Below are 14,021 nucleotides of genomic sequence, written 5' to 3'. Positions count from 1 at the left end.
AACGTGCATATGCAGAAGGAAAAATCTGCTGTCAAATGAAACAGAAATAGATGGGAAAAGGGAGACGAGGCCTTAAAGTTGTGTGTGTGCTCTGCCAACTGCTCCATGTTGCTTGCTAAAATTCTTGTTTATCTAGAATGGTGGGATTCCCCATTTCACCAATTTAAGAACTAAGGGGAACTTAAAACGAAGCATGACCCACAGGCTGCTGCCAGTATGAACTCCCCCTCCACCACTTGCTCAAAGCCAAGGCGCTTACCAGCTGAAATTTTCCATACTTGGTCTTTCTCATTAATCTTGAATGAATGTGGTTCAGATGATTCAGAACTAATCTGGCTTCTGGAATTAGAGCAGCAGAGAACAAACGAATGTTTAACCTCTCCCCTGGAACATTTAACCTCTCCCAGATGCTAAGGGTACTTTTTCCTGGGAAGCCTTAATGTGCTTATAGGATCTGCAACACTGCAGCAGAGGAGGTTGCAAAGATTTGTACTCACTGGGCCATACACAAAAGTGTTTGATACACATGTCAGAAAGTTATGTAAAAGCAGAAAATACAATGATGATGATGATGATGATGATGATAACAACAAGAGCATCAAAACAGAAGTACTCCCATATTTGAAAAGCCCCAATTACATATTTCATCATCTCAATTCTACCTCTTCATGTGTATCTACTACATGAGTCCAGCATTCATGGTAGTACCCTTATCCCCCAGAAGACCTGAGCTGAGGACCATACTGCACAGCATGCAAGATGCTCAAAAGATAAATGACAGATAGTTTGTGGATGCTATCACCAACACAAAGGTTTAATGCATAAATAATGTGTTATCCTTAGAGATACATTTTTAGAAATAAACTGCTAGGGCATAAAAAATTTAATATCAAAATGTGTCAGTTTGCTCTCATTCATACTCCCAAGATTATTCCTTTTGAAGAACTGAGAGCTGTATTTTAGGGATGGGGAGAGACATCCCAATACATACACAAAAAATCCTACAGCATCCAACAACGGGCTGTCTCGCCTTGGGGTCTGGCTCTACAGACTCAACAAAAGATAGCATTTTTTGTACTCAGAAGCAGTGTAGAGACACCATCTATATCAATTCTCCCACCCACAGAGCTATAGAGAAATAATTTCCATTCAGAGAAAGGAAAACATAAACACAGAGGTTAAAAGGTACCTCCAAAAACACCCAATAAACAGTGGCAAAGCAGGACCAGCCCCCAGACACTCCCCTCAGGTCTGGGGCACTCCTGACAACCTACAACCCACACTGCTGTTGCCAGGGCTCCTCATCACTGACTCACATCAGCTGCACCTAACAACAGCTCAGCTTTTCTCCTGAAGTTATCCCAAATATTTCAGGTTCGCTGCAGAGGAAATTAAAAGTCAAATTCCAATATGCCCTTCACTTTACAATAAATTTAAAGCAAATGGCACAAGTTTGACCAAATTCTATCCTATCAGCTCAGTCCAGTCAGGAGAAGGTGAAATTTTTCCACTTATTCTTGAGAACTCTTCAACTCAACAAGGCCTCAAGTTGCTGAAGAGATGAGACCTCATGGATATCTACACTACAGAAGTCCCTTCCCCCTCTACAGCCTCTGCCAAAACAAAGAACTCCACTGAACTGTGGCTGGGAAGTGTGTGTGATTTGACTTCCCTGGTCTCTGAAACAAGAGCACTCCTAGCTAATTTTACAGGAGCAATAACCACAGCACCCAACTTCAAAGCAGAGGTATGAAATAAAGAATTTCATACGTTCTGCACACCTAACCGTAGACAAATACTCAGAGGACTTAATTTTGACTCATTTTAGCCACTTTCATTTAACAGCAAAATAAACCTCCCACCTGTAATGGGAAATAAAACTCAGTGTGCATCTTTATCCCTAATCCTTACCTCTATGAACAGCTATTCAGCCTGTTGAGAATACTAACATTGTACTTAATAATATTCTAATAATTCTCTCAAGTTACAATATTATCTACATGAATGAAGGAACTCAATGAGGAAAAAAAAAGCTGACCTTCACAGAATTTATAGTGAGAAGTCTCTCTTCTACCTTTAGGCCAGTGATTTCTCATATGACTGAAGAAGCTGTATTGCTAAAAAGAAGACTACTTTTCCCAAAATTGTCTTAAAACATTTGTCATTTCAACAAATCTCATCTTCCCCAGTGGAATCCATGATGTGGTCTGTTTCCCTCTGCTTCTTCCCCTCAGCTGTTTGTACAGAAGTTGAATGGACTCAGTAAGACAAGACTTTAACACTGCTCTTCACGTGGGGATTTGCAGTAGAAAGCAGAGGTGTAGGAATAAAGGATATATGAAGAAGGTGAAGTTTTACAATTGCTTTTGCAATGAGATACTTGTTTCTACATTTTTGTTTTATCTGCTCCGACTCCATGTGGTGAAGGTTGAAAAAAATCATTACAAACGTGAAAAAAAAAATCACAGAAAGTCACAAATATCAGAGTTTCTTTTTTCTGCATAGTGTATCTCTACAGCAGTTTGTTAGCAACCTTGTGCCAAAACACAACATCGTAGAGGGAGAGTCTAGGCCATCTCCTCTTTCTTGACAAAGCCCAAGAAAGTTACAGAATAAACTCAAATATGGCAATTCAGCAATCCTCAGTGTCCCTCCCTGAACAGCTCTGGTTTAGCAGCCAGTGGTGGAGACCATAAATTTTCAACAAATCAAGAGGTTCTGGGAGATCCATCAGCTGGTGGGCACCCCAAAACCAGAGGTATTTCACTAATGAAGAGCACAATCTTTGGAGGCACTAAAAGAAGCTGCTAAGATGGGCATGGTTACCTATCAGATACTGCATAATTCTCCCTTCAGTTGAATTGGTATCTGCCATACAGTTGCAAAATACCCTTATTAATATTAACTAGAAAAAATATGTTCAAGAATGTATATGCACTCTCTCTCTCTCTGTGTAATTAATCCCTGGAGTAAAGCTGTTCCTTGGATCACCTCAAGTACAGAAAATCAGTGAGCTAGATTACAGGAAACAATTACTTATGGTACACTGGTGTTTAGAAAGAGACAGTGACACCCTGACATCCCCAGACAGCATTTGAGCCCTCTAAAGCTGCAGATCAAAGAAAGTATCAAACTATGCTTTTCAAACATCAGATGATGCAAGCTTGTTCATTCTAGTGAGATGATACTAATCAGTCATAAAATGAATCGGACACAATCTCTTAAACATTTAAGAGACGATAATTTATAAAAGTATCTGTTTACTATGACCAATTAAGAAGAAATATTTTCTTCATGTGTCACTTGTAAATTCTAACAAATCGGGGAAAGAAAAAATGGAACAAATTACTTTGCCAAACCACTCCAGTTAATTCTCATGTTGGTGGTTTCATTGATAGTTAAATCTTTTTTATAATGTTATGTACAGAACATCACTGAATTTTCCAGCCAACACACAAAGGGCTAATAGTAAATACTCATGAACTGGAAAGCAGCAAGCTCAGCCATTTGCAGGGCTGAACGACCCAGACAGCTGCCTCTGCTAGATGTGGCCAATACACCTGCAGTTCTCAGTTCAACTGGAACATGCTCAAGCAACAACTCCTTTTTGGAAATCCCTGCACCTAAATTTCAGATCACAAACATGAACTCAAAGCAAAGTAGCCTTGGATAGCTTCAGCAGAAATCGCTGTCATCTCATTCCATTCTTAACCCTTTTGAAACCATTTTTCTGTCCTATACCTAAGAGGACCTGCCACTCTGTTGTCATTACCAATCCCTGTTTATAAAACATCTCCTCCTCCACATTAGCTCCTCTGCTGTTTTCGGGTTTTTTTTATTGTCTTCATTCTATTTCAGAAATTTTACAGCTCATCTGTACAGCCCTTAGCATCTCAGCATGGAATAACTTCACAACTAAATCTTATTAAAGCTATTCACATAATTCCTATGGACAGGACAAGGGCCTGTGTTTCTTCATTAACTTGTGTGGAAACTCAGCTGATAGGTTTGTCCCTCAAGTCTCCTCCTCTTTTATTGGAGGGACTCTAGCTTGTGAAGACTAGAAAGCAGCAACTGAGATTCACTAGGTTATGCAAGAAGTATAATGGAATAAAAACAAAATGGACAAAAATTTAGCATTTAACAAGGACTCTGGATGGGAGCTTGGTTATAAACAAGTCCAAAGACGACAACTCAGCTCAAAGAAAGATATGCAGAATGCACTATTTTAATGGCTTTGTCTAGAGATAAAGGGTCCCTTCTTCTGAAGGAAAGGTTACTCTCGCTGCTCCCCATACAACCCAGTCTTGCCCATTATTCAGGCTACAGCAGCCTGAGTGGCAAGATGATGCTTGCTAACCTCTCAGTGCCACACTGGAAAACAGCTTTAAGCATTGAACTTAGAGGTCTTTTCAAACCTCAATGATTCTATTACTTGCCTGTGAAAGTAGTTTTAACAAAGGCTTATGTGAAATGCAGAAGGGAAATCAAGAACATGGCAGAACGCATTACACCTTCATGATGAGAAATTTCCCTGTACTTGCAGGCACAGTGAACTGAAAGCAAAGGTTTCAAGCCTGCCTGCATAGGTATTTCACACTAAGTTCCACTGAAAAAGTAAAGAAAGAAAAAAGCTGGTAATACATAACAGCTGTGTGATCTGTACACAACTGTTGAATCTAAGCCACCCCAAGAGAAACAGCTTCTTGGCAAAGGCAGAAGTGTCACTATTTCACACAGTCTTGCATGAATAGACTGCATCAAAACATTTCCTATAAAGTTCACAACATCTGTAATTCTTTTTGGTAATTCCCCCTTTTGTAATTCTCCATCTGAGGGAGAGGAAGAGGGAAGACCTCTCTTTCTGCTGTCTCCAAGCAAGCTCCAGCCTTCAGTCCCAGACCATTATGGTGTTACATGAGTGCGTATTGTGCTCTCTTCAACAGGGCAGCAAGGCTTAGTGCCTGCTTCCCTCTCCAAGGAAGGGAACCATGTTCACCACTATGGCACTGACCGGAGACGATGCTTTTAATTGAAGTAGGAACGGCCTGATCTGCATCTTTGAGTAGCCAACAAACAAAAACCAGCACTGAAATTCATCTGTAGGATGGGTCATGAAAGGGTGACTTCAGTGTCAGTTTCATAGTAACCACCAGGGAAAAAAGTTTCCCCAAAGGAAAAGAGGGAGCTCAATCTGCCTCCTTTTCTTGGCTTCTCTTTTAAAGAATACAAATAAGCTTCCTGAAAAACAACAGGCCTTTTGATGAGGTAATAGCTTTCCTCCATGTTTTTGTTTGTTTGTTGAAAACACTTGGATTTCACAGGAAGCAGTAACAAACATAACTGGGGATCAACTTCCTTAAAGAACCTTAAAAATCAACAGGACACACATCTCTTGCTTCAGCCACTAAACTGGATTGTCTCACTGGCTTGAGCAAAACTGCTGAATTATTTCCCTAACAAAAGAAAGGCGCTTTTAGGTCCTATAATCTCATTTCAAATCCTTTTACCCACTCCCTTCTCTTTTTGGCCTTGAAATTGCAATCCTCTTTCAGGACTAATCTCAGGACTAATTGGTGCCAGCACTCCAGTTTCTCTTGCCATTTTGTCCCCTCCCTACTGCATTGTTCAGGTGCCGAAAAGGACAGCAGGCCAGGGTTCAGTGCCCCTGTAATGAGTCCGTTCCTACAGACTAACTTAATAATTAGCAGGAAGCTTTTCGTCTTTAAATTGCACAGCATTAGCAGCACAATTTCACAGAGCCAGAGAATTGCTTCACTGTTGCTCATGAAGCTCCCCAAGTTTGTGGGTGATGTGCAGGCTGGAGGGCAGTGTGCAGGGGGCCAAGCCTCCCAGCTGGGCACACAGGGTGGCACAGGCAGCGCCAGCCCCTCCAGAGCTACCCGTGGCAGGAAGGAGGGAAACGAGGAGCACCCTGCACACATCGCCTACAGCAGCTGCCAAGGAAAGCACCAGTGTGATGGGACTGAGTTGGTGAGGTGAACGGACAGCCTGTGTTTAAGAAATATTCCAGAATACAATTCCCTGAAGAATTACAAGTAAAGAGGAGATTTAAGAAAGCCTGCTACTTTTCAGCTCATGACTGTATTTGTAGGTAGTGCCAAAAAGGAACAATTACTCTTCTTACCAAGGGAATAGCAGCGTTGACCGTTTTCCATTTTCTGGAATTTTCTCAGACATGCAGCAGACTTGGAAGCAAAATTAGTTTTTCTGTATTTGGAAACTTCAATCTAGGAAGTGCATTAAAACAAAACCATAAAAAAGCTGTTTCCAATGGATGTTAATTTCCAGCAAACCTAAGGCTAACCTTGAGTTTTGATTCAGGCAAAATAAGCCAAAAGCTTCTGATGTTTTCAAAGCTTCAGAAGCTTTCTTTGGTTTTTACATCACCAAGTGCACACACTAAGTTTTGACATTTTGATATTGTATAATGCCTTCTACCGTCCTGAAGCTGAAGGTCAACACAAGAAACTCCATCCGAGATACACACTGCTTCCATCATGCCCCCAGCAGTGCTCTGGAGTTTAACCACAGCTGGGATTAAATCTACACTCCTATTCACTACATCTACGAGGAGGTATGTTATGAAGAACGGATTAGCATCAAAAAAGGAAAATGATATAACCTGCTTCACTCTCCTGGAAGATAAACACTTCTTGTGGAGCATCGGGGAGAGACAAGCTGTCAGATGTTGAGGCTCCTGCAGAAGTCAACACACAAAACATTCAAGTCTCACTAGATTTAGGGAATCTACCATTACTGCAAAGAGACAGCAACAAATACATGTGTGTAGAAAGGAATGCTCAGCCAGCATCTCACTACCACTGGAGAAGAAAGCAGTTTTTCACTGCAAGAACCTTCTGGAATGGTGTGGGTATGTAACTTCTACACAATAAGAACACATCATTTATCTCCTGTCATAGAAATTGACAGCAAGTATGAACACAGAGCTAAACTTACTGATGAATTTTCTTCATTTGTACCATGGCTTGAGGTCAGGTGGTGTCTCAGTTAAGATGGGTAGTAAGTTAAGGGCAGTAAGTAAATTCTGCACATATTACCATCCTCGGAATGCTAGATTCTCCCACCACACTAAAGCCATCCACAATACAACACTTTGCTGAGGAATTTATATTATAGATCAGCTGGAATAAAGGCATTTAAATTTTCCATGTCTTGAAAATGCAGTTTGCAAATGTGCTCAGGATCCATCCGTTTTTTCTGTTTGCCTTCATGTCACAAATTTCAGACTAAGGGCTCTCCTCAGGTCATCCAATTCAGCTTCCTGCCAGCAGAAAACTCTTTCCTACAGTCAATTTTCTAGAATTTTATTGAGTCTGCTTTTCAGCACTCCACCAGACGGATTTCAGACAATCTCCTTTAAGGAACTAATTCAGTCTAGTAAGTTCATTATTTGTACCTGTGTCACCCTGTTGTTTTGAGAGTTTTAAAGTTCTTCTAAAAGTTTTCCATGCCTTCTGATGTTTACATATTTCTACTGAATTTTCTCACACTGTTCATGTAAATAATGATTGTTTTATGTTCTTCTTTGTGGGTGGAGAGAATTGATAGACTGTTCATTTGACCAGTGTGGTTGGAGAGGTGGTAATTTCACCCTCCAATCCACTGTCACTTTTGCAGTGGACATATATATAGATATATAGAGTGGAGTCAGAAAATAAAATCCTCTCTTTTAGTTATTTTCTTCCCTCTTTTGCATCTGTCATCCGTGAGTTATTTCATGTCGTAGTGTAACATACCTGGTCAATGACCAAGGAAAGATAATTCAGGGTCTGTGTACTTGTCTCCTTCTCATATGCTATTAAAATAGGAAGTTTTCCATCCTAGTGTCAAAATTTGTTCACAGCAGCAATACAACAGCAGCAGAGAGACATCTCCATAAAAATCAAGCAATTGTGTCTACAGAGAGATATTAACTCATTTATGGCATGAAAGCAACCTCCCTTTTCTACACTTAAGTTTGAAACCTGGTAATCAGAAGAGAGCAAGTGAAGACCAGTTCGGGTTGCCAGTCCCCTCTCCTCAGGTCAGAGTCCCTGGGTAGTGTTTGCCTGCTTCAAAGCACTCCAAATGCCTGTGCCAGCCCAGGCTGCTGCACTGCTACTGCATTAGAACACTAGGCTGAAGGATGCAGCAGAATGCCAAGCTATGCCTTGCAAATTACCCTTTTTCACCAAGCTTGTGAACACTGAGGAATCATGAAGCTGAGGTAAAGCATTTTTTTCCCCTGCTTTACCTGGCACTGGAAGATTCTTCTATAGCATTGAAGTGACTTGAAAAATCAGGTTTGCAAGTCAAGAAACCTTTAAGGCAGGTTTGTAGCACACACTCACCAGATTATAACAGAGTCAATATTAAGCACAATGATGCCTCCATGATCTTCTGGAGAGAATCTCCTCTGGGAGCCAAGTACCATAAATTTATGAGCACAGCACTGTGCCATCACTGTGCCAGTAAGATTATGGCTCAATGACAGGTTTTCACTGGTAGGAATGCTTTAAGAAAGCCCTTGTCCTCAACAAGCCCCAAAACCTTAAAAAAACCCCACAACAAATCGCCAGGATCACACTTACAGCACAACTACACAAGTGTCTTCACCAGCACAACTACGAGGATAATTTGCTATTCTACAAGAGCAGCAAAAGCATCTTAAAATGACTTTACAAAGGAAACACACCAAAAATACCCCAAGAAACCTCCAAATCAAAGCCCAAAAGCAACCCTCTACTGAACAATCAGGTGATAATGCTCCAAGGGTCTTCAAAGCTTAACACAAACCAAACTCCTAAAGCTCTTGTTCCATGTAATTACAGAATATAGGGCCCATCAATACAAACTGCCCTATTTTCAAAGCAGAATTTTGAAATGTGCTATCCCCAGGGTGACAGAAAAAGACAAGCTCTAACACCTCCAGGAGGAATTTCCAGTTTCTTTTTCCCCCCAAATCTGACCAAGTCTACTTCTATATATGAAGGCAAAAGCAGCAAAATGTACTTAATAATCAAAAGATCTACATTGCTTTAGCAATATAGTTGACTGTAGCTCTTAAACTATCATGGAATAAATGTGTTTGTATAAAGCCTTCCTTTTCCATTATATTATATTTGCAAGTCACAAAATAAAAACTGGCTACTCCAGAAGCTTTGTTTGTTATTAATTCCCTTAAGTTTAAAAAATTATTTCATTCTAATTAATTGTTTTATTTTTTTAATCTCATGAGAAAAATGGTCTTCCTCATCTTTCATATGCAAAACAGCTGAAGAGAGAATAATTTTTTTATATAGAGGAACTCCAATTAATAGAGATCTTAAATACGTGGGGAGCTGTTATGAATTTTGCCATTATCAGACAGCAGCCTGAAAAAAAAAGCGCCTTTTCAGGAAAGTTACATAATTAAAAGTAACCCAATTCCTTTTTGTTTGCATTTTTTTCCTCCATCTGCTCATCCAGATTAAACATAAAAATTAATGAAACCCAAATGATGTCAAATTTGCTAAATTTACATTTCTCTTTCATAGACCTTTACTGGACCTGCATCCTGCACTTCCATCAGTCATGAATTCCCAATGTTCCATGGACATTTGAAAGCACTGTTACATTTTTAATAACCCAACCTTAAGTATCTGCATTACTCTGCAATTCATTTTTCCTAATTCCCTGTATTCTGCCTTAAATAAACACCACTCTCAACACCATCACAATAGACTAAACCACAGAATTCTACACACTTCTAAACACTGAAGTGGAAGTGCAAAAAAGAGAGTCTGTTCTGAGCATCTTAGCTTTTCAAACTAACCTTAGGAAAGTCTCCACCAAGCCTGTAACCACTGTTTCAACAGAATTTCTTTTGGAAGGATATATAATGGAATTGTGATAAAAATAGTTACAGGAAAAAAAGCAGTGAGAGGCGTAGAGCTCTGCAATATTTATATCACCCAGGCAGACAACACAGAGAACCCATCAGTGAGGTTAAAAACTGCAGCACAGATAACAACTGACAACAGCAGTCAGGTATAAGGGGCCATAAGAACAAATGCAAAACCCCACCAGCTGCATAAAATTGGACACTGACTACTACCTTTAAAAGTGGGCAGAATAATAAATTACAGTTATTCTACTTTGACAAATAAAGTCCATGTAGTCCTGATTCTAATACCAAAAATATGTCATACAAGATAATGAAAGAAAAATTGAACAAGTGCACAATGCTGCAGCAAGCCAAGAAAGAAATACATTTACAATTGTATTAGCAAGACCCACTGGCTGTGCTATCTTGGATGCTTTAAGAGCAGAGCAATAAAAAATTACCATACATAACTGCACCATTCATATGAGCTGACAGAGTGAGTACTGGCAATTAACAGGAGGAGACTGTCAACAAATCGGGAATGAGGATGAAAAGAAAGGAAAGATCTTTTATAAAGCTCTGATCCACACTCATATCTGGGCTGGCCAACCTCTTCAGTCATTTGCCTTTCACAAAGGAATAAAGGATCTTAACACATGGAGGTGGAAACCACGCTCCCCTGTAAACAGATACACAGGTGGATGTGACAATCCAAACAACTTCACCCCACAGAGAGAGCTGGGCTGCAGCCCTACCCACGCTCCTCTGCTGGTATCCCCAAGTTACTCATCAACAACATGAAGTTCCCTAACGTGTTTGCTACTCAAACAGCTGGCACAAACCCACTTCAGACTAGTTGTCTCAAACAATTCTCCTATCACTGCTCTCTGAGTATCTGCTCTTTTGTAATGAAAATAGGTCACCTGCCCTAAAACAGTACATTTTTGTTTCTAAGTGCAAGAGAGAACAGCTTCTCTGGCAGCCAGGCTGTCTTTTGACATAAAAAGTACACTGCAGTATATACACATATCTGTGCTCTGAAACCCCCAGAGATCTGCACATTTATTACTAAAACCATATGCAGTCATAGGGAAAAAAGCCTCCCTCAGACACAACATGGGGAATCTTATCAAAAGTAGAACATGAAACCCACCAAACTGGACGAAACCCACAGCCTGTTTAGTCCAGGGTTTCTATGACCTAATGCCAAAGATGAATTTTTCACAGAAAGTGGAAGAGCAACATAACATAGCACAGTAAATTTATGCTTGCTTCTACAGCCCATGTGGACTTAAGTACTGGAGAGATAGATTTAAATGTAAAAATCCCACAAGGACTAGAATCTTCTTCCAGATGCACTTGTATTAGCTGTGGACATAGTAATTAAACAAAATTCCACCTTTTGTGGGATTATCACTTAATCATTAGACTCAACATTCTCCTGTGGTAGCCACTAAGGTTCCACTAAGTAATTTACAGCCTGCCCCTAAGCCTCCCATCCCCACTCTTTAAACCAGTAGCAAAACAAACGAAACAAAAACAAACAAACAAAAACCCCCAAGAACCAAAGAGGAAAATGCTGCATTTTACAAACCGGTTCACAATTCAGAAACAGCACAAATATCACCAATGAGTACCACACACATACAGACTGGTCTCAGGACATCTGGAATGGAAAGAAAGCCAACAAAAAAGTATTCAATTTCTTGAAATCTATCTAAAACATGGCCCCTGAATTCTCACTTGTTTTTTTCTGTAACAAAACTGCCTGACAGAACTATGGTGTTTCCATAATAAAGTCAAAATATTTGTGAAAAAATACACTGAAGAAAATCAAATATAACCCCTGGAGATTCATCAGAGCTTTACTGAAAAAGAACAAGAAGTACAAGTGCTGAGTACTTCTGTTTAGCAAGGGGAAAGAGGAACAACCATTTTATCAAGCCACTGTATCACTGGACTCCCTGGACAGGCAAAGACACATACCTCTCACCCTCTGTTCTTTTACTCCCGGACAATGAGGTGGTGATGAAAACAATCTGTATTCCCAGGCACAGAGAACTTTGAGGATAAGAGAAATTTCTCTGCTAAGGACACTCCAACACCTCCAAAAACCAGTTTTTATGTAAGTACTTTATTCTGATGAAACAACCAGTTTGATTTTTCCAAGTCAAAACTCAAAACCCAAGTGTAAAGAAGTTTTTGTTTTAAGAAAGACTCTATGCTTTTTGTTCCAAAAGTTCAGAAATAGACATTCCAATACCATTTAAGCCCTTTCTGGTTTTACTCATCTGAACCCTGGACATTCCTGAAAAACGAAACTCTAGCAAAACCTGCAGGTTTTATTCCTACAAAAGCCAGTTCCATCAAAATAGGAGGTATATCACTTTTACTTAGGATCATACAGAGGGCAGATTCACACACACTGAAAACTGGATACAACAGGAACCCAGGTGACAGAGCTTTTATAACTCTTTTTTATAAGCAGGAAAAACATGCTCGGCAATCACAACGTGCATGAGACAGCTCCAGTCTTGAGCTGAGGCTTTCTGATATCAGAAGTTAAGTCATACTTGATGATGACAAAAATCACGATTCAAGCATTCAAATACTAACAAAAGAAATTATGCCAACATGTACTTTCTTTAAACAACTTAATAAACCTGCCTTCTCCAGAAAGGATATCAAATGATACAGATACTACACCACCACCATACAGCACCCCATATATAAACATATGGTTACAACACACATCCCAGAAAAAGTGAATTAGTCAATAAAGATTCAAAAGGACTAACCCACTAAAACTTCTTTCAAGCTTTTTATCTAAAAAACTATATAGATACTGAAGAAATAGGACATCTGTGCTTTAAAAGAAATAATTCACAGAAAGACTGATTGATACATCGAGAAATACTGGGTCTAATACACAAGCAGGGATTATGGATATACCCAACACAGGTATGGAATGAAACTGCACTTTTAGCTGTATGTTAAGATAACTGGAAACACTGGAGCAAGCCTGGCTTAGTACATGGGTGACCCTTATAAAGGGGAGATGAGGGAATCAGAGGATTTTGTTCAGGACAAGGACCAGCTGGTCTGCATGGTCCAAATGTAAGTCTACCTCCCCCTGAAGTTAAAGGTCTTCCCAGCTGGCCCAGAGCCCAAGAGCACCATGTAGCTCAGTTTAGCTGCTGGCCTGATGGGCCACCTTGATCACCTGGATGCCACCTTTCTAGCATTCTCCATAGTCATACTGCAAGCAGCAATGAAATGTGTCCTCTTATGCTCTGCTTCCCACTAACACCATGCAGAGAAATGAAGAAATGGTTCTCACTGGCCATGCTCACCTCCCAGGACATTTCTCTATGGATAACCAGGATTTTCAGTACATCTGTCACCTTCTATTATGACCTGGGGAGAAGATGGGTCACCTGCAATCAGTTCCTCCCGCTCTTGGACTCAAGTGGACTATTCTAAGTCTGCCAAGGCCTTTGAACTTGTGCAAAACTGACATTATCAAAGAAAGATCACATATGGAACAAATTGGTTACACAAATATTCAGAGTTTTGCATAAACGACAACAGCTGCCTCACATTTTAAACATGTTCTCTATTCTCTAAAATATATTAAAATGCTAGGTGAAATGATGAAAGGTCCACACAGGCTTTTGTTTAAGACAGAGCTGCAATTCTTGGAAATAGTCAATGCCCCTTAACTTTGAGTTTAAACAAATATTAAATAAACAATAAAGAGTTAAATTGTAGAATGTCTTAAAATCATAACCATTACAAGTAAAGTCATCCCTTAACCACTGTTTGAAAGATTCAATTTATCTTAATATTTTTTACTAGTAGTTTATTACTATTAGGGTAACATTAAAAATTGTTCTATGAACATCAGTCTTACAACAGAATTACAAATAACATGACTTTCCCTGACAATTTTTCTTTATACAAGCACCAAAGGAAAGTCCAATAACTAATAGAGAAGTGAATAAAATCTAAAAGAAAATACAAGAGCATGATTAAAACTAAATTAAAAAAATTAACTTGAGTTACATACAAAAAAACCTTTTCATAATCCAAGAGAGCAAGACGTGACACACTATGATACCATTTGTGGCTT

The 14,021-nt window shown here is 39.6% G+C and overlaps 1 protein-coding gene across 4 annotated transcripts in view; it reads right to left on the bottom strand.

Annotated features, from left to right (window-relative positions):
- Positions 1-14,021, bottom strand: part of FOXN3 (forkhead box N3) — a 209,612-nt gene that overhangs the window by 85,126 nt on the left and 110,465 nt on the right. Inside the window, exon 5 of one of the 4 annotated variants that reach the window (XM_053979349.1) lies at positions 260-339. The exons of the other annotated variants lie outside the window; for them this stretch is intronic. Coding sequence (XP_053835324.1) covers positions 260-339 — 80 coding nt within the window. The remainder of the gene's footprint in view (positions 1-259; positions 340-14,021) is intronic. 4 annotated transcript variants of the gene reach the window in all.

This window comes from Vidua macroura, chromosome 6 (assembly GCF_024509145.1).
Source record: "Vidua macroura isolate BioBank_ID:100142 chromosome 6, ASM2450914v1, whole genome shotgun sequence".
Taxonomy (NCBI): domain Eukaryota; kingdom Metazoa; phylum Chordata; class Aves; order Passeriformes; family Viduidae; genus Vidua; species Vidua macroura.
This window is presented reverse-complemented; position numbering and strand designations above follow the sequence as displayed.